At 38.7% G+C, this 27,070-nt stretch overlaps 1 protein-coding gene across 2 annotated transcripts in view; it reads right to left on the reverse strand.

The window, feature by feature from the left end:
* DIDO1 (death inducer-obliterator 1) overlaps positions 1 to 27,070 on the reverse strand; it is a 55,415-nt gene that overhangs the window by 13,974 nt on the left and 14,371 nt on the right. Inside the window, exons 2-14 of one of the 2 annotated variants that reach the window (XM_056355140.1) lie at positions 26,755 to 26,956; positions 24,437 to 24,547; positions 23,182 to 24,103; positions 22,562 to 22,880; positions 20,243 to 20,455; positions 19,238 to 19,463; positions 5,088 to 5,550; positions 4,019 to 4,178; positions 3,193 to 3,309; positions 2,862 to 2,969; positions 2,266 to 2,401; positions 1,593 to 2,136; positions 567 to 720 (exon numbers count right to left, since the gene is read on the reverse strand). In XM_056355140.1, the coding sequence (XP_056211115.1) occupies positions 567 to 720; positions 1,593 to 2,136; positions 2,266 to 2,401; positions 2,862 to 2,969; positions 3,193 to 3,309; positions 4,019 to 4,178; positions 5,088 to 5,550; positions 19,238 to 19,463; positions 20,243 to 20,455; positions 22,562 to 22,880; positions 23,182 to 24,103; positions 24,437 to 24,547; positions 26,755 to 26,851 (3,570 nt within the window). In that variant the 5' untranslated portion in view covers positions 26,852 to 26,956. Of the gene's footprint in view, positions 1 to 566; positions 721 to 1,592; positions 2,137 to 2,265; positions 2,402 to 2,861; positions 2,970 to 3,192; positions 3,310 to 4,018; positions 4,179 to 5,087; positions 5,551 to 8,065; positions 9,397 to 12,303; positions 19,464 to 20,242; positions 20,456 to 22,561; positions 22,881 to 23,181; positions 24,104 to 24,436; positions 24,548 to 26,754; positions 26,957 to 27,070 lie in introns of those variants that run through there. The other variant, XR_008824466.1, reaches the window with a different exon arrangement.

Here is a 27,070-nt window from a genome sequence, read left to right on the forward strand (position 1 = left end):
CTCATTTGTGTTTGAAACTTCCTAACAGTTACATAAAATGCATTTCAGAGAAAAAAGAAAATCCTACTTTTCTTAGTGCAAACTTTTATACTGTCTCATTATCTGAATGTACACCCTCCCATAATAATAACATCCAACTTTTTTTTTTTTTTTAATTAGTTAAAAGAATGCTATTTTTCAAAAATGACCAAAGAAAATTTTGGAATAGATCACATCAGTGACCCATCTAGTTTGAGAAAAGAACATCTATACTTTAAAATACTAGCTCTAAAACTTTTCAAACAATGAGGCTGAAATAAAGCTATTAGTCTATGTCAGATCCTAACGTATGTATAAACATGTTTAAAGACATGAAAATACTTCACAAATTTGTAAGGAATTTTTTAAAGTTTTTTTTTTCTTGAGATACTTTTCCTATTACTAAAAGGATGCTGTTTACCACTGCTACATTTACACATACACATATAAATAGATATATAGATAGATATATAGTGACCCCAGCCTTCCTAGCAACAGGAATTGCAGTATAGATGTATTCCAAACACATAAAACATGTCTGTGCTAACCTCACTAAGATAGTCAAAGCACCCAGAGACAGGATATGCTTTAGTGACAAATTTGGCCACACTTTGCATGTTAATAAATCCTTTCCAAATGGTGTTGAGGCGAGACAGAAAGAGGGAAGTATCGCTGTCTTGAGGCGAGCGTGGCTCTGCAACACTGCAAAACAAAGCCAAAACAGAAAGGTTACAGAATGCAAATGAGAATGGCCCCTTTTCTTTTCTTTCCTTCCCTCCTCAACCGATCAAACACTGTCTTTAAAAAGAATAAGAGAATTTTTACTAAATGCTTTGTTAATATTTTCCATTACCCTGGTGTTAGTGAAAAAAGCAAGGAAGGAGTAAGAGAAAATGAACTGATAGCTGCAGCCAGGCAAAAAGATGCCAGAAGATATGACTCCTATAAAATTAGCTTAGTACTGTGACTGTTGTGATCCTGACTCTTGTAACAAACTAACCTGATTCATGTATTTCTCATTGAGTCAACACTACGCATCTGAAAGAGACTGTGAAGTAAAAGAATTTGCTATGAACAAAAATCTTTTTAACTGCAGTTGTATAAGGGCATACTCTGCAATATTTATTTTTACTGTTGCATACATCCAGAATATGCAGAATATGAAGAAAATCCACTTCCTTTCAAGCTGATCATTGGTTAATTTTAATTCAAAAATTCAGATGTAATCATTTTTTAATACAGGATGAAAAACTGGAAATGCCTTTAAACCATCTCTCACATATGATTGCTTTCTATATATTAACATACACGGCAGACTTCTAAGTCTGCGTAATGCCTTCAAGCTTTATTTATCTGCTGAAACACATTGTAGAATCTTTGCTGTCAACATGCACTTGATGCTCTGAAAACTGTATCAACTAGAGAAGGTAAATTAAAAATCTGAACCAGGCAACCTGAACTTTAAAGTTGAACATGCCTTTTAAAGGGGAGGGGGGCAGGGGAACGGGATATGGGACTTTGAAGACAACCACATTGAAGACCTGGTAGCTTGGCTTACTATTAAGTATACGCACTTGATATTGGGTGAATGATGAACTGCTAAGTATCTTGGATCTGGTGAGGATGACGGTTTTGTTAGTATTGATTTGGGGACAGTCATAACTGGTTTTGAAGTCTGTTTTGTTTCCCCTGCGGAAACTTTGTCAGGCGCAGGGCCAGAACGCAGGGCTGGCATCGCAGTACCGGAGGAGCTGCTCATCGCTGTTCGAGGGTCTCTGCCAGAAACTGTTACGGTTGTGACAACTGCGCCAGCACAAGAGGCAGGAAAAGCAGAAGCCTCTTCAGATACAGAAGAATCTGTGTTGTTATGGCCCTGGGTTGTAGGAACATAAGTTCTTTCTACAGCTGATGGAGAAACCGTTTCTGCTACCGGTCCAGCTTCGATTTCCATTGCATTTTCAGAGACAGCCTCTTTGGCAGGCTCTGCTGTTGGGGTTGGTGCAGAACTTTCATACTTTGGCTGAACTTCTGGTTTGGATTTTGACTCCACCTTTTTAACAGGAGTCGCTGACTTTATCTTCTTAGGTTGTGTTTCATCTTCGGATGCTGAAATCTGACCTATAAATTTATTTCAAAAGCTTTTGATTACTATTTAACAATGAAATAATTTGGAGAAAAACAAATAAACAAACAACACTCTTCACATAACCATTCTTTTACATTGCACGCAATCATCACTGTAGATACCTGTACAGATTTTGCAGTTCAGGTCAAAAAGATGGGCTCGATGTTGACTTGTTGTATCCTTCAACATACTGCTAAAAACATCTAGAGAAGGAGCACTGTTTACATTTGGTGCAGCTCGGGCTGCCTCTTGCTGCTCCTAAAAGTGAACAAACACAACAAATATTCCAGTTGATCATTAATTTAAACCATAAAAAAAACACACTTTGGAAACTATTAATTAACTTCAGTTCTTAAAAAAAAAAAAGATTAAAGGTTTTGGTTAAAGCATATGACGTCAGACAGTAATATTTGTCCTCATTTCATTCCATGATGTTCTGAAGTAGATAGCTAGTGTTCAGAAATAAAAGATTTCTCTGTAAATTGACATCAGGGGCTGAAAAATACACAGCATTTTAGAAGCGCATGGAAACTATGCCTATCATTTGGCCGGGGCACTTCTTCAAACTAAAAGGAAAAAATGCTCATAGCATACCTGCTAGACAGTAATATCCTTACAGTTCATTGAAACAATCTGCACTGCTGATGAAAATTTGAGGCTTTAGTTACCCTTTTATCTTCCCCAATGTCTTTATGCTGAAGCAACAGCCAATACTTACATCAGAATCAGACACTGGCGGAGAATCTTCCATGTTTACAACTGGCACATGCTCCCGTTTTACAGTCGTTTTCTTGATTTCATGAGATTTGCTTCTTGACTCTATCATCTGAAAGAAACACAACCATTTTGGTCAAAAGTCCACATATTTATTTTATAATTTTAATCTGTAGTTTGTTATCATTTGGCTGGTGATAAAGTACATTGAAACTGAACATTACTAGTGTTTCATTAGGAAGAAAATGGTGTATTAACATAATATGGGTGGTAAGGGTTGGCAGACTTGCTCTTAATTTGTATCTAAAGACACAGGGGAAAATTATGTTACTTACTGTTTTAGCTGGTTTCTCCTTCCATACAGACAGTTCTTTAGATAAAAGCTCTTCTGGTTTCATTCTCACCAGTTTTGACAGTGAGATTTCCTCACGAAGAACACGATGAAAAAGTCCCTGAAAGCAGAACAGCTTTTGTTGCCATGTTGAAGAGAACCTACTCGGGTAACTAACAAGATTTTCAGTGCTTAACAGGTAAAACCTGTTCAACTTTCTTAATTCTGTATTAAAAAACCTGGCTCCTTATAAGCAAATTTGGAAAGGTGCAGAAACCAGAAAACAAAGATGAAACAGACACAAAGTATGAATTTTCCTCATTATCGTCAGTAACTGTCAATATTAACTGAACAGGAATGTCAGAAGCTGAAGTGCCTCTCTCCTGTTTCATATCTATTGTAGAAATTTTTTTTAAAAAAAGGACATTTCAAGCATTCTCTAGTGAATACTTTCACCTGTAACAGCAACTGTTTTTTTCTTTTAAAGCACAAATATGATCAAGTACATGGGCAGTATCCAACATGTACTACAGAATGTAGAGGAGGAAAAATTATTAAAGTCTGTATTTTAGTTTTAAGAAAGCCATTCTGTAAATAAGTATTTCACATCAAATGCCCAAACTCAGTAAATACATATGACCAACTAGACTTTGAACTCCTACTTGGATTAAAACAAAATTATTAAGACTTGAATAGCTTTATAGTAATCTTTTATAGTACAATTCATGTCTCTATCTCAAAACTCTTAATGTTGAGGGTAGACTTTGACGTATCATTACAAACCAAAAGTATATTTCAGTCTATATTTACTGTTTAAGGAAATGTCAAACCTGGTTTTTGGGGTCCTTGAGATTGAACATGATGCTACGGTATTTACTCTTGTATCTGTTGTCTGTAACTTGGAACAAGTTAAACATCTCCTTTTCAATATTGAGTGCTACTTTCCCTACTTCACTTTCTGTCATGACCAGATCATCGCTATCATTGACTCTGTTAAAAACAAAAAAGGGTAAGCATATTTGTTAGGCATGCATCTTCAGGTAGCATTCATCAAAACTTAACTTCTCAGAGCTAACCAGGCTCCTCCTTGCTCAGTGAGGGCTCAAGACTCCTTTAAATGACACCTCAAAGGCAAAATCTATCTCAGGACCTTGAACTCGGGCAACCTCTCATTACCGTTCACAGGCTCTGGGAAATCAAGTCAGCCTTTATGACGACTCCTGCTCATGGCAGTGAAGCCAGGCGTTTCCCTGCCGTGAACAACACAGGGAGCCCAAGCGCTGGAGTTTCAGTCCTAGATTCTCCACTGTGAACAGCACTTCCATTTCAGAGGCAACGCCAGAGCGCAGTGGTCTGTCAGTCTTGATGGCTGGCATTAACTTTAATAATCGTTGTGGGAAAATCTGCTTTTTATTTGTTTGGGGTTTTTTTCTCTCTTAAGTGATACAGCTGTCCGCTGAGCAGGGGGGTTTGCTGCTGCTGTTATGCTGGGAGGGGAGGGAATCTCTACTTCAAAAAACCTTTAACCTTTGCTGTGTCTTCCGTACTATGTTCCCTACAACCTCTACATCTCCAGCACTGCCATCACCTGATTTTAAAACTTCAGAGCACCCGCATTATAAAATCTTCTATGCTGTAATTTAATTCTTCAACCGTAATTGCCTCAGTATAATTTGAATAGTGAGGTTTCCTTTTTTTTTAAAGGCTTTTTCACATGCACATTTATTTTACATCAAGATCTTAATTTTTTTTTTTATATAAACCTGAAATGCCAATTATATTTGTAGTATAAAGTCAATCTCTTGACATCCCTTATCAAGACATAAGCAACACTCTGCAGGCTAAACATTCACTTCTAGTTGTAGCTTCCTATATAAAATAAGTGCTTTGAATTCCCACCTCTTCCATAAAATTTCTTTTAGGGATCGTCGAATATTTTGCCGAATCTGAGAGTTGGCTTGTGACTGGGCAGTGCTAGCTGACGCTTTTGCTTGACTGCTTCCAGGTGCAGTAGAAACTGAAGACAGTGAAGGCTTTTTGAGTCCTCCACCCAAACTGGAAGATGCAGCTGGTTTTTTGGAAACTGATGAGCCATGAGAAAGAGATGAATGTTTTGAAGGAACACTGCCTGATGAAGGAGCACTGCCTGATGAAGGCCAAGGTTTCTTGGGAATTACACCTTTGAAACTTCCAGGTTTAAGTGGTTGTTTAGTTAGTGATGTGTTAGAGAATGACGGGGACTTCTTCGAAGGAAGAGTTTTAGCAAGAGAAGATGTCTGTTTCTCCACTATAGATGCAACAGCTTTCTTTGATGCCAGTGCAGACTCTGCTCTATCTTCACTCCTTTTCTCTTCCCTTTGAGCTGTTAAAACAACAACAACAAATATTAAAGGCTTAACTTTATAACTTCCTATTTATGAAGACAAGGTACCAATCTGTAAAGAGAAGTCTGAAAATGACATCTGCAAACAATAACTATCAAGTAGGCAATTTAAGCTATTTACTTTTAATAGCCTTTTAAAAAAATAATTTTAAAAACCACACAGAGGTTGACATAGCTTTTTGAAGAAATATTTCTTTGATCCTTCAGAGAGTACTTTGTCTCAGAGGCAGACTAAAGAGTATAAAAGAGTTCCACTTTGGCTCGAAAGGTTGAAAATCTTATTTACAATCTACGCAAGAAAACTAAGGGGGGGCGGGAAATGTGCGTGTAGTAGAAGGCACCACCTTCAAAGATTCCCAAGTGAAATTTCATTGTTAAGCTTAAAAACACCCCACACTTTCCACACATTAAAAAAGCAAACAAACAAAACCCACAACCCACATTTACATTTAAACAGAAAAATCCTCATAGCACCTTACAGAACCAGTTTATTAGAGGCTGACCTGATGACAGTCGATGAATTTAAAACCACATTAATATGATCTTAAGTTTAGTATTATTGAAGTTGAATAAACACTTTCACCCAGATTTTTTATTTTAAAGAGCAAAGACAAATTATAGAGCACAGAAGTTGTATAAAAATTTAAATGTATAATCTACTCTGTTGCTAGCATGAATATCATACTGATGATGTCGCCATATACTATTAGCTATTCCTATTCAGTTCCTAGCTAAATTCTAGACTGATATAATAATTAAACATTAATGTTGCTGCTCAGGCTGTGGGTACCTAATTCCTGCCATTCTCAAACTATTCCATTCACAATATTGAGCTTTTTCCACTTAAGGTTTTTCTTCTAATGTTTATAGAATAATTCATACACATCATATACAAAAAGATTTGCAAAGCATCAGTAAAGGCTCCAGTTTTCACACATGCTGAAGTGACACTTGCACAGGATTTTACAAGCAAGCATCTGTTTAAATTGCATTTCATCTGTCCACCTTTGGTACTGATGGAAATTATTCAAGTTAACAAAACAAAAAAATATCAAAACCATGCCATCGCTCCCAGCAAACAAAACATCATTTACAAGATATTAAAGTTCCAGCAGGCTAACACCAGCACATTTACCCTGACAGCTCGAACAATGGAGGGTTCAGAGGGAAACTACCAACAAACAACTCCTGAAATCCAATGTTTCAATTAGAAAAGACAAGTTCCCCCAAAGAAGCCTTTTTTCCCCCCAAATCTAAGTTAATTTTCAATCTGATGTTTTTAGCTAATGAAGGTTTGTACATTAATTAGCCCAGAAGCCTTAGTGGTAAAATGCAGGAGTCTCCTTGGCAAAGATCCAGGAATTGCACTTTCAGTAACTTCACCAAGGACCAAACGGTCCCTTCTTCACCTTATCTGCTCTAACGAGAGCAGAAATTACTAGAAAGTGTCTGAACTGTCCAACCTGTTTCAAAATGGACTCGGAAGGGACAAATCACTCCCGTGAAGTCAGGTTCAAGCTTCCAGAGGAAACATCCCTCAGATGGGGATGATCTAGACAACTCGGGGAACATCATGTGCTACTCCCTCGATCCGGGAGGGAATGGCCTCGCAGCCTCTTTCCGTACCTGCGGCTCAGGTACCCCCCGAACACCAGCACACGCTTCCAGCAGAAAGGCATCCCCAACCCTGGTTCCTTTACACAGGTTCTTGCTGCTGGCAGCTCGACCACGCATACAGAACCGGTGGTTGGGATAACTACGGCACAATGCTGCACTTGAACTGTAAGGCTAAGGACGAGGGTGTGTACTGAACTTCTGCTGGAACACACAAAGAGGCAGCCAGAAGATCCAGAAACACTATTTATCCCAATTCTTTTTCCTAAAAGTATTTCACAAGTAGGTATCTTGAGGAATTTTTCTGAGTGAGATCTATTTGAAGTGTAAAATGAAAAAAGCTGCCATAATACATTATAACATTCCAAAGGATGTGAAGGCTTTGCTATAAAGTAGATTGAAGCTATTACTCTCACACTGTTGCCGTCGTTTCCCTTAGAGACCGGTTTCTGTTACTGTCAGAGGCCGAGCTAGGGAGACCTTCCGTGTGACCCACCACATCTCCCCTTATGTCCCCCCTCTCCCCTACCACCCCAACACCATTCCAGTTGTCATGAGGGCTTTGGCAATCCCAGGAGGGAGGAGGGGGACCAGGAACTGTTGCTGGTGGGGTTTTGTTGGGTCAAATTTGGCACCCAGAACTTAAGTAGTAAAAAGCCAACCTATTTTGGGTTGAACAGAGAGAAGTGAATATCCAAAGCGTGCGCACTGGTAACACCGCAGGAATTGCCCCATTCTCCTTTTCTGGGTTTATTGTATCTTCCGCACACAATTGTACCTTTTCAGGCAGGCAGGACAGAAGCACGTTTCTGTGACTCCTCACGGAAAGGCAGGACAGCACCGCTCAGGTTTCAAAATGATGACAGCAAAATTTCAGTCCTCAGTGCTAACACATTTAGTTTTTTTCAGTTTACAGCAGAAGTACAAAATGCGAAATTCTAAATCTGTATTTAATCCTCTGTATGCTGTCTTTTTAATGATTAGTTCAAATTAGTTAACGAGATCTACATTGATAGAACTAAAAATAGCACAACCAACATGTTTTGTGTCAATCAGGCGTCGTATGTATGAGAAGTATTTCCACACCACAAACCTTTCTATGTTACAAACAGGTGTATCATAGTAAGAATATGTACTTGTAAAATAAATAAAGGGCCTAGTACAAAGGCAGACTGAAGTACCCAGGGCTGAAAGGCAGCAGAATCAGTAATAATCCAAGAAGAAAGATGCAGAAGCATCCTTTATTCTGCAAGTTGACATTATGACTATTTAGAAAGGTTTCTAAAGGCAGGCATGAATTCTGTGCTTCTTTAGCCAAAAGAAAATGTGCTGGGATTTCATAAGCTTCATTAAAGTTTTAACAGTTTCAAACGACAGTACCACTTTATACCAATTCCAACTGTCTACACAGCACTACTTGTTGATTAAAGAAATTGATGGTACAGATTTTGTATGTACTAATTCTGTCACGTGTAGGTCATTTGGTGCTTCAGAACATCTACCAACTACTTTTTCAAATTTATAGCACACATCACTCTAGTTGAAGGACACTGTCAAATCATGAGCACATTTTGATAAAAAATCAAGACTACTTAAATCCTACACATGCAAATAACCTGTGATGGCTGTAGATGAACCTAGCCTAAAAAAACCCGAACCCTCATCCCATTCTGACTGAGAAACCAGAATTTTTGTCCTACCAAGTTTTGGGCTGTAGGGACAAGATTCATGTGCTGGCACATAGTTCAGCTGTACCAACTCACTGTGTCATTACATGGCTCTTGGATCCAACGCACAGCAGCGCCCAGCTGAGGGCAAGGAAGGAGCCAGACCGCCTCTTCGGGTGGCAGCTCGCTCTTCTGCTGACTCAGCCCCACATGTGCACACCCCAAGGCTTACACTGTCTTCTGATAGGTGTGAAACCACAGCAAGTGTATGTTTGGAGGAGTTAACAGAAATCGGTACTCTTTTCAGAGAGCAGGATGCCAGCCTATGTGGAATTTAGCTTCTGAACAGATGACACAGTTGCTCAGCAAATTTATGGGGCATCAAATGGAAGAGATATTCTCTCAGACCACGAGTTTCAAATTCCTTGGCCTTCCAGTCCACGAACAACTCGAAGAGAAGACGCAGTCAATGCCTACTATACATACTGGCCACTATTTTCTACTGTGATGTTTCCAGTCCTTTTCATCAGTAGCTCCAGTGTACCTACAATAAATGCTCTTAAATGAATTAAGAATAAAAAGGATAGAGATGACTACTGAACATTAGCCTATCCAGCCTAACAATAAATACCAGGGAGTTTCACCACAGAGGATTAGCGCCAGAGTAAGGCATTTAGCGGCTCTTCTGTTTGGCACTTTTGAACACACGGGTGTACCTCTTTGGCTTAGATGTTAGAAATGCTATGTAAACCAAAATTTCCTATTTTCCCCATTTTGTCCTGTGAGCCACTTATTAGAACAGCAACAGGATCCTTATCGACTGAAGAGAGGCATGGGCTAAAAAGACTGTGAGGTTCCAACGGAGCTAATGAGTCGGCTCCTTTCCAGAGTGAAACCAAATGAATCCTCTCGGACAGAAAAAAACCGCATTCCTTGCAAGGCTTAAGAAATAGCCATTACTATGGTATGTTCCCCACAGACAACTACAATCTCTCCCACTAGATGTCAACAGACACAGCAGCCCTCCCCCAAGGAAATTCCCGGTGAAGTTAAGCCAAACATTACAACACGCAGCTAAGAAGGAAACTTCTGTAAGCAGTGGAGGACACAACTGCCACGTTATCTACTGTGTCACAGATGAGCCTGCTGGAAGCCCCATGGTGACATACACTTCGTTTTTGTACCTCTCAACATTGGTATTTCAGCATTATAAAGTGGTTGTTGCAGCCCAATTTAAGAACGTTTCCCAGAGTATAGTGCCGCTTAATTTTGCGTGAAGGATCTGTGGGATGCACACATATCCCAGGAGCTCACTTACACCAGGAGGTTGTTTTTTACACCACCAGCACAGAAACGATCTGAAGGAAACACTGCTCCTCCTCTGATCTCTGAAAAATATTTCTGTATCGTGTTCCAAGCCTATTCTGGTTCTTCACCCTTTCCCTCTCCACCCAATCCTTCTTTGGAACAGTAGCTTTAGAAAGCCACTTCAAAAATACACCACCACCACCCCTAGTTTCTATTTATATTATCTCATTTGTGGTGGGTTAGTTTGCTGGAGACACCGTCTAGTTTTTCCAATTTTTAACTACCTCAAGAAACATACTGTTACTTTTCTTTGTATAGTTTTTAAATTATTCAAACTACAGTTCTTTAAAAGAACTTTACATTTCTTGCTCTGGTTGATGCTAAGAAGTTTTAAATGATGCGTAAACTGTAGGCAGTTATGCTTGAAGAATCTGTTTCACAAGAAGTCTGTAAGCCTCGGAATTTTCTTGTAAAAATCTTCTTTAAGCATCACAGCTACTACTGCACAACACTAAAAAGCCTTTTGTGAAAAATGCCTTGCAGCCATACAAGCTGATCGTTACAGTACTAATTATGGGAAGTTTCCTTACAGAATTAAAAATTTGGCATAAGGCTGTTCACACACCAGAACTATTGCCTCTGGTGTCTAATATTGTCTCGACATTTCCCTGTGTTCCCCTCCATCTACGCTAATCTACCTTTCCCCCCCCCCCAGGATAAAATTCCTCAAGACTGTGCGTGGGGAACACAGGCTGATGGCTGCGTCGTCTTGTCTGGTGTGCACAGAACTTTGCACAGACCTTTGCACAGCGGGAGCACTGGCCGAAGGGAGCAGGGCGTCAGCAACCCAACACTTCAGAAGACACTGCCTTGCACATCGCCAGCCTTCACAAGCCCACAGCACCCAGGCTGCTGAAGCATGTGTGGGATCTACTGCTATTTTCATGCTCCTCGGTCATTAAAATAAGGAGGGGGGGGGGGGGGGGGGGACACGACAAAACAAAAAAAAACCCAACCCCACCACAACTAACTTTCAGACTTGCACACAGCATGTACGTTTGTGTGGCAGCAACAGTAAGACAGCTGGTAGTTAACATTTTCTGTTAAAAAAAAATTATCTGTACAATTCCACAATATGAATGATAAAAGCTATAAAACAAGAGTACAGTTACTTCTGATCCACCTTTTAAAGTGGCTTGTTCACTACACTTAAAAAGGATTTTTAGGTGCTTAAAAAAACCAAACAATTTTTCAAATTAAAGGGGAGAAAATTTACACCAGTGCAGCTTTGCAGCAGTTAAAAAACAAAAATGCCTGTTAGAAGGTATTCTCCCATGGATTGTGTAAAGACTGGCCAGAGCTGAGTAATTTGTGTTTTGAGAAGAGCTTATCTCTAAAGATAGGCAACAGCACTGGCCTTTACAATAGCTTAAACATCTGACAGGAATGCAGGTGTGAAAACCCCAGCCAGAAGCAATAATCTGGTTAGGAATTCGCATAAAACCCCAGCCAGCATTTCGAGTGTCACTCAAACTGGCCTGTGAAATTGCAGTGATGTTTCTGTACGGTCCCGCAGCTCCTTCTTGCTCAGATGCAGGTAGCTGCACTACCCCTGTCCCTACGCGGTTGTTCCAGCGTGTGCAGCTGTCCAGCCCGACCACCACGAGGCCAGGGCAGCCCGTTTTGGCACGTATCACAGTAGGACAGGACAGGCTCTTGACCAGAGAAGATGAAGTATCTCCCCCCCTTTTGCTAATATCTCCATATTGAAGAACTGCATTTTTCCCTTTATAAAACTGTTGAAACAGAGGATGAGCAGGATTTCTCAAATTTAAAACTGGTGTTGTTCCAACAGCTTCTTCCCTTTGCCACTCAGCCTCACTGTCCTAAATGGACTTGTCTGGTGCAGCTGCGGGATGACCCCCTTCTGCATGACTTGTGATAGAAATAATCTTCACAGAGCAGCATTTAAACTAACCCTTCCACCCTAATGCAGTGGCAGATACTGAACTTTCGTCCACGGGTTCTTCCGAAGTGAAACCTTTCGATGCATTACCTAACTGGAACACCTGAACAGAACACACGGGTGAGCTGGTGCTTTAGATGTCAGTTATAAAGCACTCTACAACGGGACGTTACTTACCAGTCGGGAGGCCTTCCTCAAGAGCAGCCTTGGCAGCCCGCTGCTGGGATGCATGCCTGACCATCTGAGAGCATCAGGACCTCGCGGAGGAGCCAGTCCCGTTCGGTGCCCCTGAAGCCCCCTCTGGTGGCACTCAGCGCTCAGTGCCCAAGGCTGGCAAGGTGAGGCGAGGTGTGCTTTGTAACCGCTTCGCCTCCGGGGCCGTTCCTTTCCTGAAACCTGCTTTTGCTAGATTTTTCGGCATTTCCCTCAAAGATAGCTTAGCATTAGTTCTGAATAAGTCAAAAGTGTTGAACTATTCTTACATAGCTTTCAGTGTTAGTTTTCACTGATAACTGCCTACGGAACGACGTGTCTGCTCCCAAGACCAAAGCAACTTTATTTTCAGACACTAGTGTGGCAGAGGTGTGTCTCCTGCCGTTTTTCTTCAAAAGCCTCGATCAGTTCTAAACTGCACTGCAATGAGAAGCTCTTAATTAAGCCACCTGTGTGCCAAGCCTTTACACAGACACACAAAGAAAGTAAACCTGTCCTTAAATCAGTTTAGGAAACTCCGAGACAAGGGCCTTTTCTGTAGTGGTGGTTTGTTCCCATCCAAGCCAACCCCGTAGCTATGCTCACGCAAATCCGTATCTTACACACACAAAGCTTTGTTTTCATCTACATGAAATTATAGTGATTTATCTGGTCTACGTTAGACGACTGCATCTTCACAACTACACCACTCCTGAATGACAGAGAGGCACTATCTGCTGCACAAAAAAGGGCTCCTGATTTTCCAGAGCATTCACGGATTGGTACCATCGCTCCTTGCAGGGATAGGCCATCTTCAGGTTCCAAGTTCAGTACAGATCAGACACAGCGAGTCAGCAGCAGCAACACTTGACTCCAAAGTGCAAGCGATCACCTCGAAAAAACCCTTTTATTTGGGGACTAGCAGAGAAAGATCTTTTTCACTGGCTACACCGTCAAGTGAGCTAGTTCAAAGAACTACAGTAATATTAGTAAAAGAAAGCAAAACAGCAATAGAGGGTGGTGAGTTTTTTTAATCAAACTTTCATCACTTTCAGCGTTGATGACAAGAGATAAACCACCCTAATATTCATAGTGTGTCCATAAGTTGTACCAGTTTCCTGCCCCCCCAAATCTTCCCCTCAGCAATGGTTCCTTAAACTGAAGCCAAGCACCCATTACGGCAAGAGTGCTGGCTTTCTGTTGTCCAAGCGCCTTGAGGGTTCTAGGTGCTTGAAAGGCAAAATAGGAAACATGCCAGCAGCAGGGACCAGCCTTCCTAACTTAAGAGACATGGCAAAAATCTTCATGTGGCTGAGAGCCACAGGAGAGATGTAACATACCTTGTAGAGCAGAGAAGGGGAGCTCCAGTAGTTCACAGGCAGGAGGTGATAACTGCTCCCCAAGGATCCCACTGCTGCTTTTAATGGCTGGGTCCCAGAGGATGTTGGCTTCAGCAGCCACTACTGGTCTGCCTCGCTCCACAGCCAGGGTTCAGATCCTGTGCCAGCCCCTGTGCCAGCACAGCCCCTGCCATCCTCATGATGCAAGTTCAGCACCAGAACTGTGTTACACCAGCCGCTCCTGTACTACAACCTTTCCAAACCCAGAAGATTCCACCATGAATTTCTCAGTTCTGGCAGACTCATCCTAAGTATTCTGATCATTATTTGGTCTGTCAGCAGCCTTTCTTTCTGAAAATTCCTCTAGTTACAAAGGGTTACGGCTAGACCTACATACACAGCAGCCACGTGTCCCATATGGCCAGTAACATAAAATAATTCCTTTTATTCCCCTGGTGCTACTCAATATTTACTACCTCTTAGTATGACTCTATGTTGCAGAATTAGCATTAAGCAAAGACACCTTAACTTGCAAGGAGTTAATTCAGATGCCAGAAGTAGTTTAGCTACAATAGTACAGAACTTTGGCACAGGCTACTTTTTCCTGTGGGGAAGCACTCACACCAAATCAAAGCCATCAATTTTAACTACAGTCAGTCCTTGCAGACAACATACGACTTTAGAACAGCTCCTCAATTTAAGTAAAATATTTTTTGATAGTTAAGCTAAACCAACAGCAGTATATCCACATACACTGCACTACACTGGTACAATCTTGCCCAAAGAGAAGCATTAAACTGGTACCAATTTGTGTGCAGACAAGGCTTTACTTTTTTTTTCCTGCAACGGTACTTAGAGCTTCTTACATCACTTTTACCTCCTGAGTCATAAAACTCCTCTGTCTTTGAGTGTACTACGTTTTCCCCCTGCTCTCTTTATAGTGGTGTATTTTCTCTTTCCTGCCTTCATACTGTTACTATGGAAAGAAAAATGACACAAGAAAAAAAATATAAATTATGTATGCTATAATCCTAGCATTTTGGTATGCCTATCACGTTTTCTGATTATGAGCTCCCAGTATCACTGTATTCCCTTTACAAAGTCTCCATATTTATTTAGAGGTGTACAGGAACAACGCAGTCCAAGTGCCCTTTGTACCTGAGATCTTTAACTGTATAAGCAAACACCATTCACTCCGTGAATAAGTCTTGGGTGTAAAAAAGTTCAGCTGCAGAAGAAACGAAGAAAGCTGAAAAGGGCTAATACAAGGAAATTGCATCACCAGAGCCAGGGCTCCTCAAACCTGGTCTCCCGCTTCCAGGAGGTGGCAGCCTTGTCCTCCTGTGATTCATTAACGACTTTATGAGAGACTATTACCAAATACGGTATTACAATAGATGTGCTATTTATCTGTCTGCAGTTAATTAAACGAAAGTTTAGCAACTTAGTGTGACAGAGAAGTGCTTTTTACTCAGGAAGTTCCACCATAAGAACAATAATAAGAAACACATTTAATGTTTATTTTTTTAATCTAATAAACCCTTCACTCTCCTGTGCACTTAGTTACTTTTATCAATAAATGCAGTTAAAGCTACTTAAAACATCTTAGCACGTGAGTAACTTATCTTTTTAGGCTTAAAAGAAATACAAGAACAGATAAGTCAGCTGAATTTCAAAACAAAGATCTGAGGCACTGGTAAGTACTTAGCACACTTATGACTGAGCAGTTTGAAGTTTGGGGTTCTACAAATGCCTATTTTTCTTCCCCTCCTTTTGGATTAATTTTCTATTTTAAAAGTGCCAGTACATTTTCTGCTGATTTCTATTTGGCAATTAACAACAAATATATAGAAAAAAATCTCTTCCAAGTGCTGCTCTATCAAACAGAAAACCTGAGTTCAGGGTGCTTCAGACAAACACTGATACTGCTGATAAACATCTGCATCAGCAAACGTCATGTTTGAAGTGTTCCTTTACCCCCTTCTTACAGGGCAGTGCTGAATATAAGGAGACAAATGCAATACATGGTATTAATTAATGTAAAACTAAGTAGAAAAGCTCTCAGCAGAGTCAAATAAGCAGTGGACGCAAACTGCTTTTGTGGCTCCTTCTGGAAAAAAACATGTTTACATTATGTTGTTTAAAGTTTGTCCTTCTCCAGTATAACTAAAAATAATGCTTCCCATTACTAAATGTATGGTAGTCTGCTCACAGAACTGAAACATTTCAGAAATCGTTTTGGGTGGTGCTTCCCCCACAAACCTTAAGATCATCTTACTAAATAAACGAGAGTCTGTTTTGCTTTTGTTATTAGTTTTACACCTCCTTTGATATGACCTAAATATTGATAATTAACACTAGCTCACCTGATAAATTCAGGATTTCTATCACAACTTGAATCTCTAAACAACAATGTTGCTAAATCTCAACAGTCCATACACTTGCACCAATTTGGAAGCTAGGATGACTTTTCATATTCAATGTAAAAGCTGAACACTGCTTATGAAATTATTACCTATTTTCCTAACGAAATTAAAAGCAACACTTCTGAAAGGGAATATGACGCATATCTATTTCCTCGTACATGTGCAGTTCAAATACTGCCTGCAACTTTAAAAGTACTTGTACTTCACATTCACTTAAAGCAAGTTCAAGGTATTTCCCACTCTAGTTATTAAACTAATAAATAATATTATTTTCACTGGGAACATCAAGATGTTAGATAGTGTTATTAACCAGGCACCAGATTTTGGTGTACAGTCACTTCCAAGTACACCACTAACTCATCCAAAAAAAAAAAAACTACAGAAAAATTGGAACTGGAGAGACCAAAACTAATGGGAAAACAGGAAAAGAAATCACTGCTCTCTGTTTAACTACATACTACTAGCCCCAAATACCCTTTTAAAAAAAAACCTAGCAGAACATGTTGGGAGGAGAAAAGAGGGCTTGGTGGCAGGGTTTAGATGCAAATATACTATATGCCTCTATCACTCAGTACATCTGTAAAAGCGGCTTGATTTTCTTCTTGCTACTACTTGATAAAACTACTGTCATATGTAATGACAACAAAATTCTGTATCTGACAAGTAGAGAGTCAAAACGCATAAAGTAAATCCACATCTGAAATATGGTGGTAAACTGACTGATGGAAGAAGTATTACAGAGAGTAATTCTGCTAATCACATTAAGTTTCCTTAATTCCTAATGAGCGTCCTCGGGCACTGAAGTCAAAGTTTTGCAGAACACAGCTTGAAGCTCTGGGAGAATACAGGCCGTATTTTGAAATACTGTATAGGGAAGAATCCCACCTTTAGCCTCCTCTAGGTGACCTTAAGAGTCCCAATGTTAGACACCTGGATGTCTAAACTAATCAGCTTAAACTTCTTTCATAATCATTGTTCAGAAATACACATTTCTAAGCAGTGAGTCACTTTGTTCTAGAGACTAGCGTCTAAAACACGTTGTATGTTTTGTCCACTGAAGGTGTTTTCTTGACAAGACTAGCTCAGACTTCAAGAGTTCTAGCTTTTAGATTAGGCTGAAGTGAGATGACTCGTGAATTTCCATAATGCTGTCACTTCTGTTTTGAACAGCGTATAAAAAGATTTGTTAAATCAATAAAAACTTGTAGAATACTTTTAGAAGATGATGCAACAGCAGCTTCTCAGGAAGATTACAGATCAAACCATCCATCAAAAAAGCAGGACAAACTTTTTCACAAATACACAATTTACCTGGGCATTTAGTAACAGCAGAGTCCCCACATACTAGTACAACTTACCTGAATAACAGCAATCTGAAGTTCTTCCTTGCATTTGATATGAGACTTCTTCATCACATGAACTAGGCTGTTTTCTATACGTTACTGAAGTCTGGTATATACACATAATTTTAAACCAATGTAACAGTTTAGCTGCTACAGGAATTCAATTTTCTACTGAACTGGTTAAATCTGTATAACCTACAGTGTGGTAAAACTTAAAAAGCAACCACTCTCAAAAAACCCTAAACTTGCTGCCTCAAAACCTGCATTCCTGTCTCCTAGAAAAAAAACCTATAGCAATAAGGACATTTTAAGTGATATGGTTATATGGACACTCGCAATTGTATTGAGACACAAAGTGTCATGAAATTTGAGATGTAAAATAAGCCCTTACAGTTTCATTTACATCTTTCTCATTTAATTTTAGTCATGTTTAAAACATTACTGTTTCTGTACTATTTCTGACAAAAAAAGCTAGTTTCTTTAAAGCGAGCTTTAAAAAATGCAAGCAGATCAAAATATGTATCTTAGAAGAGTTCACTATAAAAAAGGCACAGTGCCCAAGTAACAAAATATGCAACGAAAATATCCATGAAAAATTTGTAACCATTTAAACATCTGATGTGGCTAAATACAATTAAAACACATCTAGTAAGTCTACTATGTGCTGTAATAATAAACAGCAATTTAGGGTAGTTGGTGGTCCCTCTGTTTAAAAATTACATCAAAAAAATATCTCATCTTAAAGATAATTTATAAACTTACAGTTACTTTACGTATAATGTGTTTAATAACTAGGTTTATTTCTGAAAATAAGATGTAAATTGGCTAAAGTGTCATTAAGAAAGCTGTGAGAACTGAATTTCTGAATTCATTAATCTTCAAGTGAGCAAACATTAGACACCAGGTCATGTGTTTTGTAAGCGTGAGTTGAAAGATTTCATCTGAAGTTCCACCGCTGCATTATAAAAATACTTAGTTGGAGTCAATCAAAAAAACATCATTAACAGAAAGACTTGTTCAGGCTACAAAGCAGTATTTACTTACCTTTATATGAGTTACAGGGATGCTATTCAAAACCTGCAAAAATATGCAAGGCAATATCTCTGCCTAATATCCACTTAAGACGTGTTCTTGTGCGTGTGGAAAATGTGTGAAGTATGAACATAGAAATAGAAAGGAGGGAAAAAAAATGCTGCCTCCCCCCAAACTTAAGAAGAATGGTCCTTAAATTATTTCATGTAAGGAAGAAAAGCAGCAGGAATAACTTGGATATACTTGACAGTTAAAAGCTGTTTGCAGAGGTGTAAAGTATCGTTGGATACCACGTTGAAGGTTTCATTCTCGGCACTAGCACTGAAAATGCAAGACCTGAGAGACAGGTGCCAAATCTAAATTACAAAAATACAATTCAAATTAGTACAGTCAATTTCTGCTTCACAGTGCACCCTTTGCAACCTTTTTGTAAAATTTAACAAGTCTATCAATACTTACCTTTTCTAGATTAGAAATAGTTATTGTCTTTATGGGAAAAACTTAAAGCTTAATCATGTAGTTTTCATCCTGAAATCAGCTGGGTAGATTGATAGGCTCTTATACAACTGCCATATGATACAAATGAAACTTCTAATAGCATCTCCCACGTGTGTATCTCTGTGTGTGAATCTTTGAAGGTGGAGAAAAGTAGTTTGGTGCCGTATTAAGAAAAAACACCCCCAAATCCTAAGCCCCCTAGTCTTGCAGAGCCAAGAATGGATGGGTATTCAAAGAAAATGTAAATGATTATTCAGGAATATCCCTATGCGATACATACATTTGAACAACAGTGAAGATGAAATGGCAGCAGTCCTTTCAGGCTTTACAGCATTGTAATTATGATCGCTTGCCCAGGATGGTGTGCTGTTTTCTGCTGCTGGCTCTTTAGCAATAGGTTGAGTGTTTGCCTCAGTCTTGGCAGTTGTCAGAACAGTCTTCTTCATATTCACCTCTCTTTTCTCAGGAAATTGTCTCTTTTGGTTTGAAAGAGGTTTAATACCTGCCTGTATGATTAAAAGATGCTTAATTACTAATAATCATCAAGTATATTTTACAATCAGAGATATAGTTACATACATGTACATAAATTTTATAGATAACTCCTGTAAATACACTTGAAGTGACATAATTTCACATTCAGGTTTATAAAGCAAAGGCAATATACACTGTAACTTCAGGAAAAGAGAATGGTAAAGAAACCACATCAGAATTATCGGTATTTATCATCAAGTTCTGGGTTTTGGCTTTTTCCTGTTTGAAAAACTACTGCCTGTTTTATAGTGGTTTCAAAAGGGAAAGGAGAGGCTCTGATTTAATCTTTTTGCTTCTAAAGCGCACATACAATGCGGTCACATTAGTTCACAATCCACAGTAATTCCAAATTACTGCCCAAACCCCAGTAATTTGGAGTTTTAAAAGCTAAAATTAATATGGAATTAAATCAAAATGAAAGAGATGTACTGGTTATGCTTTTTTAAAAAGTAAATTGATTTGGAATTAATTAAAATTTTTTTTTTAATAAAGCGCACTGCCATCTAGAAGCCACTTGCAAGAAACTATGTAGAGACAATTAGGATTTTTTAGAAGTGACAGAAAAACATTTTGTTGTCAGAAGAATTAAACAATATGTCTACTACAGAAAAAGGCAAGAGAACACAAAAAATATGTAATAGAAATCTCCTCTTTGATGCAGGACTTGGCAACTTCATGTGACTCAAAGGACAGCACAGAAATAAGAGACGCTGCACTTCCTAACTGTTTTGAATCAGGAACATAAGCTTACCTGCAGCTGAGATTTTGGCATGCCAGGTTTTTCCGATTTTGGTTTGATCTTCTCTTTAGGTTTTGGTTTTGCATCTTTGCCAGCACTTAAAAACTTCATAGTGGCTGCAGCATGTTTGAGAATACAGTCATTGCTGCAATACACAGAATCAGGCTGAGCCAAACTAAAACAGCCAGGACCAATGCACTTTGACGCACCAGGCGCTTCAATTACCTATAGATTGAAATACAGTGAGTTCAAAGAGGAAACCACAGAAAAATATTTTTATAACATGAAGAAATGCTTACATATTGTATGTGCAGACTGCAGCTATGACTGACTTTCATGCATAACAGAAACAATCCATACAAACATAAGAATTTCACTCTTTAACACTATTTTCAGAATGCGTTGTATTTTCAAGTGGCTGGTCTGCTAGCAGTGAACCAAGGGAGGCTGGTTTCCTGAATTTTCATATCCCATAAGCACACAAATGCTTTTTTCTGATCCTCTACATCATGTGAGAAATCTCCTTAATAATGCGGAAGTAGTTTCTCAAGAGAAAGGTTTAAAACACATTTTACTTTTATATCAGCATCAGTTCTGTCCTCAACCATGCACACTTGCAAAAGGAAGCACTCGGCTATTCAGGTGTACAGATAATTCTTGCTCTACTGGTTTACCAGGTTTAATTTGAGAAGTCTCCAACTTACATAAACACAACCATTCTCCCAGATAATTCTGCCATAGCCTAATACTTCTTACACAATGAGAAGTTTGCATGTGCAATCTGTATTTTCCTCTACTTCACAATTACTCTAAGTGTTATATACTAAGCCCTTCCTCTTCAAATGTTAAGGTTTAAAAAACAGCATGTTTCTTGAAAACAGAGCATGGTACCACCTGGCAAACACAAGTAGAGCAGTTCCATTCCATTTCCAACTGCCGAAAGAACACCTACAATATAAGCAGTTCTCCCATAAGAGGCAATGAGTTAATGCTAGTTATGTTTTTTCTTTCACTGAAGGAGAGATGCCCAACACATAATTTTTAGCAAGCTAATATCAAAGAATAATTGGTGATACTCAGAAGCAACCTAAAATTAATACTAACACTGTCAGCAGACCAACGTCCATAGAATTGGACTCTCAAGAACATTTTTGTGTACAAAGTACAAATGCATTTGAAATTGTATCTGAAAACAGTTTTGAGAAAAATACTCTTTTCTGCACATTTATCTTAATATAGTAAATATTAAGTTCATACTGTTCTGATCTACACATTTAGCTCACTATGCTGATATGGATACACTCTGTTATTTAAATTGACTAGTAGTGGGAGGGTGTTCCATAAACATTTTGTAGAAAATTTACTACAACAGAAAGATTCCTCCAGAGAGACTCTTGAAACTTGTAATACTTATTTTAGGGATGATTTCAAAGTTTAAAGATTAGGTGTGAAAGAAAAAATTCATACAGAAAAAATATAAATAGCTGTAGCATTCTAACAGCAAATACACTACACATGCTCTTCAAGGCATAGTAAGAAGAAAAGGAAAACGTTCCAAGATGTTGGCATTACTACAGTAGCTTGGGCAGAACAACCAACCACTGCAGCATGAAGTTAGCAAGATTTTAAACTGGTGGAAAATTAAACATTGAGCTGAAGAAGCTTCTTTGCCTATATTGCAAACTGGGCATTGAACTTGCTATTACAAAATTTAGATTTATTTTATATTTTATGCCAGGATTTGCAGTAATTCCAAATACACATTTTTATGTTAAAAAAGGCTATATAAAACAATTCTCTATGTATTAATAACTTGAAGAAGCATCAAGACAAAAATAAGGATTTCAAAAACGGAGTACAGAGGAAGCGTACAGCTGGAATTAACTCCAACAAATTAACTCCTTCTAACTCCCAATTAACTCCTTGCCAATGTTAAGAAAATGATTTCACTATCACTGAAAATGTCCAAAATTGTTTGAGATTATTACAAAGCTATATAAAGCAGTGCAGAATTTTAATACTTTTAATAAAAAAACACCTTACTATGACTTCCAAAACAGTATCTAGAAAGGACAGAATAGCACAAAGCATTCCCTTATGCCTACATAAAACTTTTAAAGCCCCTCACTTCAGAATAACACTTCCTTAGTTTTAGTTCCTGTACCGGTAAAACTATAGATAAACTTCTGCTGAACAGTTATATTTAGTGTGTTGTTCAGCTTCCTATTTAGCTCAAAAAAACCAAGTCAGATTTACAGCCATACAAGTAAGTCATTGTTTCAATGTACTCACCACAACACAAAAAACCTAAGAAACAATTAAAATACTTACAGGTTGAAATATCTTTAGTTTTTTCTTCCCACTTGGATTCGCAGCTTTTTCAATCCTACCCTTGATTCCTTGGTCCTCAACAGATTTTTGTTCAATTGTTCCTATGCTTGTGAATTCTGTGCCATCCACATTCACTTGCCCCGCTTTAGCTTCCTGCTGGTCTATTTCTGAAACAGGCTCATCCTGTCCCTGTAGAATGGTGCAGTTTGGACAGATATAGTCCTCACCATTCCTTTCTAACAATCGTCCTCGAGCCTCAGAAATACCCACGCAGTCACCGTGAAACCATTCCTCACATCTATCGCAACAAATCATAAACCTGAAAAAAAACCAAACCCGAGGAACAGTAAAACACTGTGAAATGAAACAACAATTAATGCTCAACAGATATTTCAAGCAGCAGATCTTAAGTAGCCCACTAAAGTACCACTATACTGTTCTGCTTCACTGTTTGTTTCCATGTTCTTTTAAGTATTTGTTATAAATCTTCCCCCCAAACTTCAAACAAACCAAACAGCACATTTACGTAGACTTAAAAAGTGTTAGCATTTGGTTTCAGTTTTCATCACAGAAAAGTTCCAGCTACTTGCACTGCACTTTTCATTTAAACCTTTGCCTACCTGTTGTTATGAGGCTGACGACAAATACAATACAGTGCGTTTGGGTCATAGATCTCAGACTCAGGTTTGCTTTTGGGCAGTTCTTTGAGTTCTTCATCTGTGACCGCTTTTGCACCAAGGGTAGGCTTTACTTCCTTCTGAACCTGAAGATCTTCAGTGTCTTCCTCAGACACAACCACCTGACTCGCAATCTCAGTGCTGTCTGCTGTCTCAGGTTCTTGTTTGACAGGCAACTCAGACTCAACCTGTTTTTCAGACTGGGCATCACCTGTTTCTATAGGATCTTGTTCTGAATTTCTTTTCCTCAGGCGGTTCTGTATATCCTTCAATGTCAACTCCACAGATTTCTGTTCAATGCGCTTCTTTCTTAGTCGATTCTGCAGTTCCTTTAGGGTTAACCCATCACTATCACTGTCGGAAGTATCATCATCATCCTCCTCCTCTTCCTCCTCTTCCTCCTCCTCTTCTTCTTCTTCCTCTTTTGTGCGTCTCCTTTTAGAGCTTTTCTGATCCTTACTACTCCTTGTGCTAATCCTCCGAGTTGCACGTTTTATATCTGGAGTGCTCTCAACACTGTCTTCTGAAGCGGTTTCAGCATCTGTAGCTGGACAGGATGCTGGTTCACTCGAATCCTCCAGAGCAGTAGGGGCACTCCTCCTTCCTCTGCGTCTTACTGTTGTAAGAAATTCTTCCACTCTTTCAGTTCGCTTTGGTTGCCGTCCACTACGCCTGAGGTTTAAGCTTTGCTGCTGCTGTTGTGGCTGTTGTTCACTAGAGTCCACATCAATATCTCCTGCACCTTCTCGTTTAGCAATTGTAGTCCTTCGAAACCCCCAGGTTTTCCTGAACTCTTTACTTGTAGGCTTGATAGTTTTTTGTTCCTCCTCATTGCTTTGCTCACCCTTCTCATCCAAAACTGATGCTAAAACCAAGGGAACAGTTATTAAATGGGTGGTGAAGGAGGATGTTTTTTCTTAAAAGTTTTTTCAACATAGTATTATTTATTTGTGATAATATATTTTTATCTCCACCTCATTTTATGACCCCTAAACCAGATAAAATGTGTTATTGTGCACGTAATACAACAGCAGTAGCAATTATGTACATCACTGAACACTGTGTCAACATAATCCAGCTGTTACAAAGTTATTATTTAAAAACACATATATATACACATAGATACACACACACACACACCCCAGACAAATAAGCGTATTTTCTGCTCAATTTAAAAGGGGAAAAAAAAAAATCTTACCAGGAGAGCTGTTTTCCATGTTGTCGGTATTAGATTCAGATTCTAATGGCACTGGCTGTGAAGTTACAGCTTGTTCCATAGTACGGACACCACTGTCCCCACCCCGCAACACTGAAGAGAAATGGAAGGTTCAAAATTCAGATCCAGCAGTATTTACAGCCTAAGTAATTATTAAACATTCTCATGTAATCTCATGTTATTGTAACAAAATGCTTAATTTAAGTTTTGAGCCACTAATAGTCACTGAGTATCAACAAGAAGTTGTCTGAATTCCTTCAAAGTACTAAGTTAAATACACGGGTTTGGATGCTATGCTGACACATCGTATTAAACAGCCTCAGGATTTCCCATATCCTCTGTATTTCTCAAAAAAACCTTTCATGGTATGAACCTATTCTCTAGGGTTTGTCTGGGGCAAAACCTGTAACAGTTCCACTCCCTATGTGGACACAGGAACCATACATGCACCAGTGTGAAAGACCATGGACCAGAACAAGGAGCCATCCAAACAGACAGTACAGACAGTTACTGTTTGAAGGTGAGGATGGCATCTATTATCAGTAACATTTTCTGGTAGAAACGACTCCTGATTACCTGCAGCAGGTAAGAAACAAGGTAGAAACAGCCAGTTTAAAGAAAGTCAAAGATAGTGCTGTTTAGATAATACAGGGCTAGTCAAATAATAATGAGGTTTTGGATTTTAAACAAAATCTAAAACCAAAAAAATACCCTAGTCTTCCTTGTTAAAATAAACTAGGTCTATCTCTTGTCTATTAAATAGTATAGCTGCCATTTTAAAAGTTGTTTCAGAATCACTGGTGGTTATTCAGGATACAGCAATGCATTTTCCCTTCATTATTTCTCCAACAATGTTTATTTGATAGAAGAAATTATACAGAAAGGAACAAAAAAATTCTTCTCAAACACCTCTGGAAAAAAATATCTGCGTTGAATGAGACTTGAGAAAGACTGCTCCTTGACATGGTTATTTACGGAGAGATTTTCAGCCTATATGATCTACCAGAACAACCAAATTAAAAAAAGATTCAGCAAAGAACTGGCAACTATCACAGATGGAGCCATAAGGGGGAAAAAAAAAAAAAAAAAAAAAAAAAAGTATTTTGTGCTGACAACCAGGATCGCCCCTTTTTTTCTCAGAAGTCTTTTCCAGCATACTAAGAGACTTTCTTATTTGAGAAGACAGAAGCAAAGAAGAAATAAATGTAAGACCTGAGATTGCATTTTGGGTACTTCAGGAATAACCTGGTTTGAACAAGCATTAAAGTTGGGGTTACATCCTTTTAAATGAGTTGCATGCCATGCATATGGTCTCCTAAACAAATGCAGAAACCATGTTTTGCATTCATTGCAATTACATTGCTCATGTGAAACTATAACATGCTGCAGTAAGTATACCTCAATGAATCGGGTAAACAGAAACAGTACTTTAAAAACAAAAACAAGTGACGTTCCCCAGCTGTCCCCCAAGAATGTTTTTGGGGTATTTATATGCATATTCCTGGCTCAAGAATTGCACAAGCCAAAAGGGAACATTAACAGAATTCTCAAGTAACAGTACGTGCTGAAAGAATCAAGGATACTTCTAACAGGTGTACATAGTACAACTGCAAGTTTTCAGAGGCATCCTTTACTGAGATTTTTCCTAATCTTGCAGTGTACACTGGTGATAAATGCCTCATTTCATTGCTTTAGTCACATTCCTGTTCTCTCTACTGACATGATCTCTGTATAGTTCAGCTCCTCCACTTTCTAGTATTATATTTAACAAGGCTACAACAGCAATATTAACTGTCAGTGCTGTGGAAACAAACATCCATGCAGGTACGTTAAATTAATACTGAAGTTGTAACCTAAAAGTACTTTCATTGAGACACTACAAATGTTGCTATCAAAGCAGTGGACTCCAGAACATCAATTTAAATAGTAGCTGATTACTTTTAACATTATCACTGGAATAAAAAGTTAATTTTAAGCCTGTAATACACAGGTAAAAAGCTGAAGCCGCTTCAATTCACTATGAAATTCCATTCCACTGTTCCCCTGTAACAGATCACTAACTATAATTTTCTTAATTTTTTTTTAAAAAACACCACTAAAATTATATTCCCACCAGAACAAGGCTGCAACAGAAGTAAAGAAAGAAGTAAAAATAGTTAAAAGTTCACATCTTTGTTTACCTTGGAAGATGAAGAAATGTTAAATAAAAGCTACAAGCAGAGGTAATCCAAATTCTGAGAGTTAAATTCCAGATAAAATGTAAAGAAATAAGTCTCTTCAACGTCCTCTATATGCTTTACCTGACACAGCATTAGAGGTTCGAATGGTTTCTCCCTGCAGAGCCGAACGAAAACGAGTGCCAGAGGAGGGCAGCAAAGGATCAGAGTCATTCAGCATAATCCTTCCAGCACATGCTGAATTTCCGAATTCGGAAGTGCCAGACTGAGTCTCTGAGCTGTCAACAGGACCAAATACTATTAATCCTCCTTTTCCTGCTGGCTCCTAGGAGGGGGAAAGGAAAAAAAAAATAATAAAAAACAAAATAAGGCACCGATATATTTATGAACTTATCTTACTATTGTCTGCATAAACTTGTAATTGTTTTCTATTGTTTCT

The sequence above is a fragment of the Falco biarmicus genome, chromosome 10 (assembly GCF_023638135.1).
Source record: "Falco biarmicus isolate bFalBia1 chromosome 10, bFalBia1.pri, whole genome shotgun sequence".
Taxonomy (NCBI): Eukaryota; Metazoa; Chordata; class Aves; order Falconiformes; family Falconidae; genus Falco; species Falco biarmicus.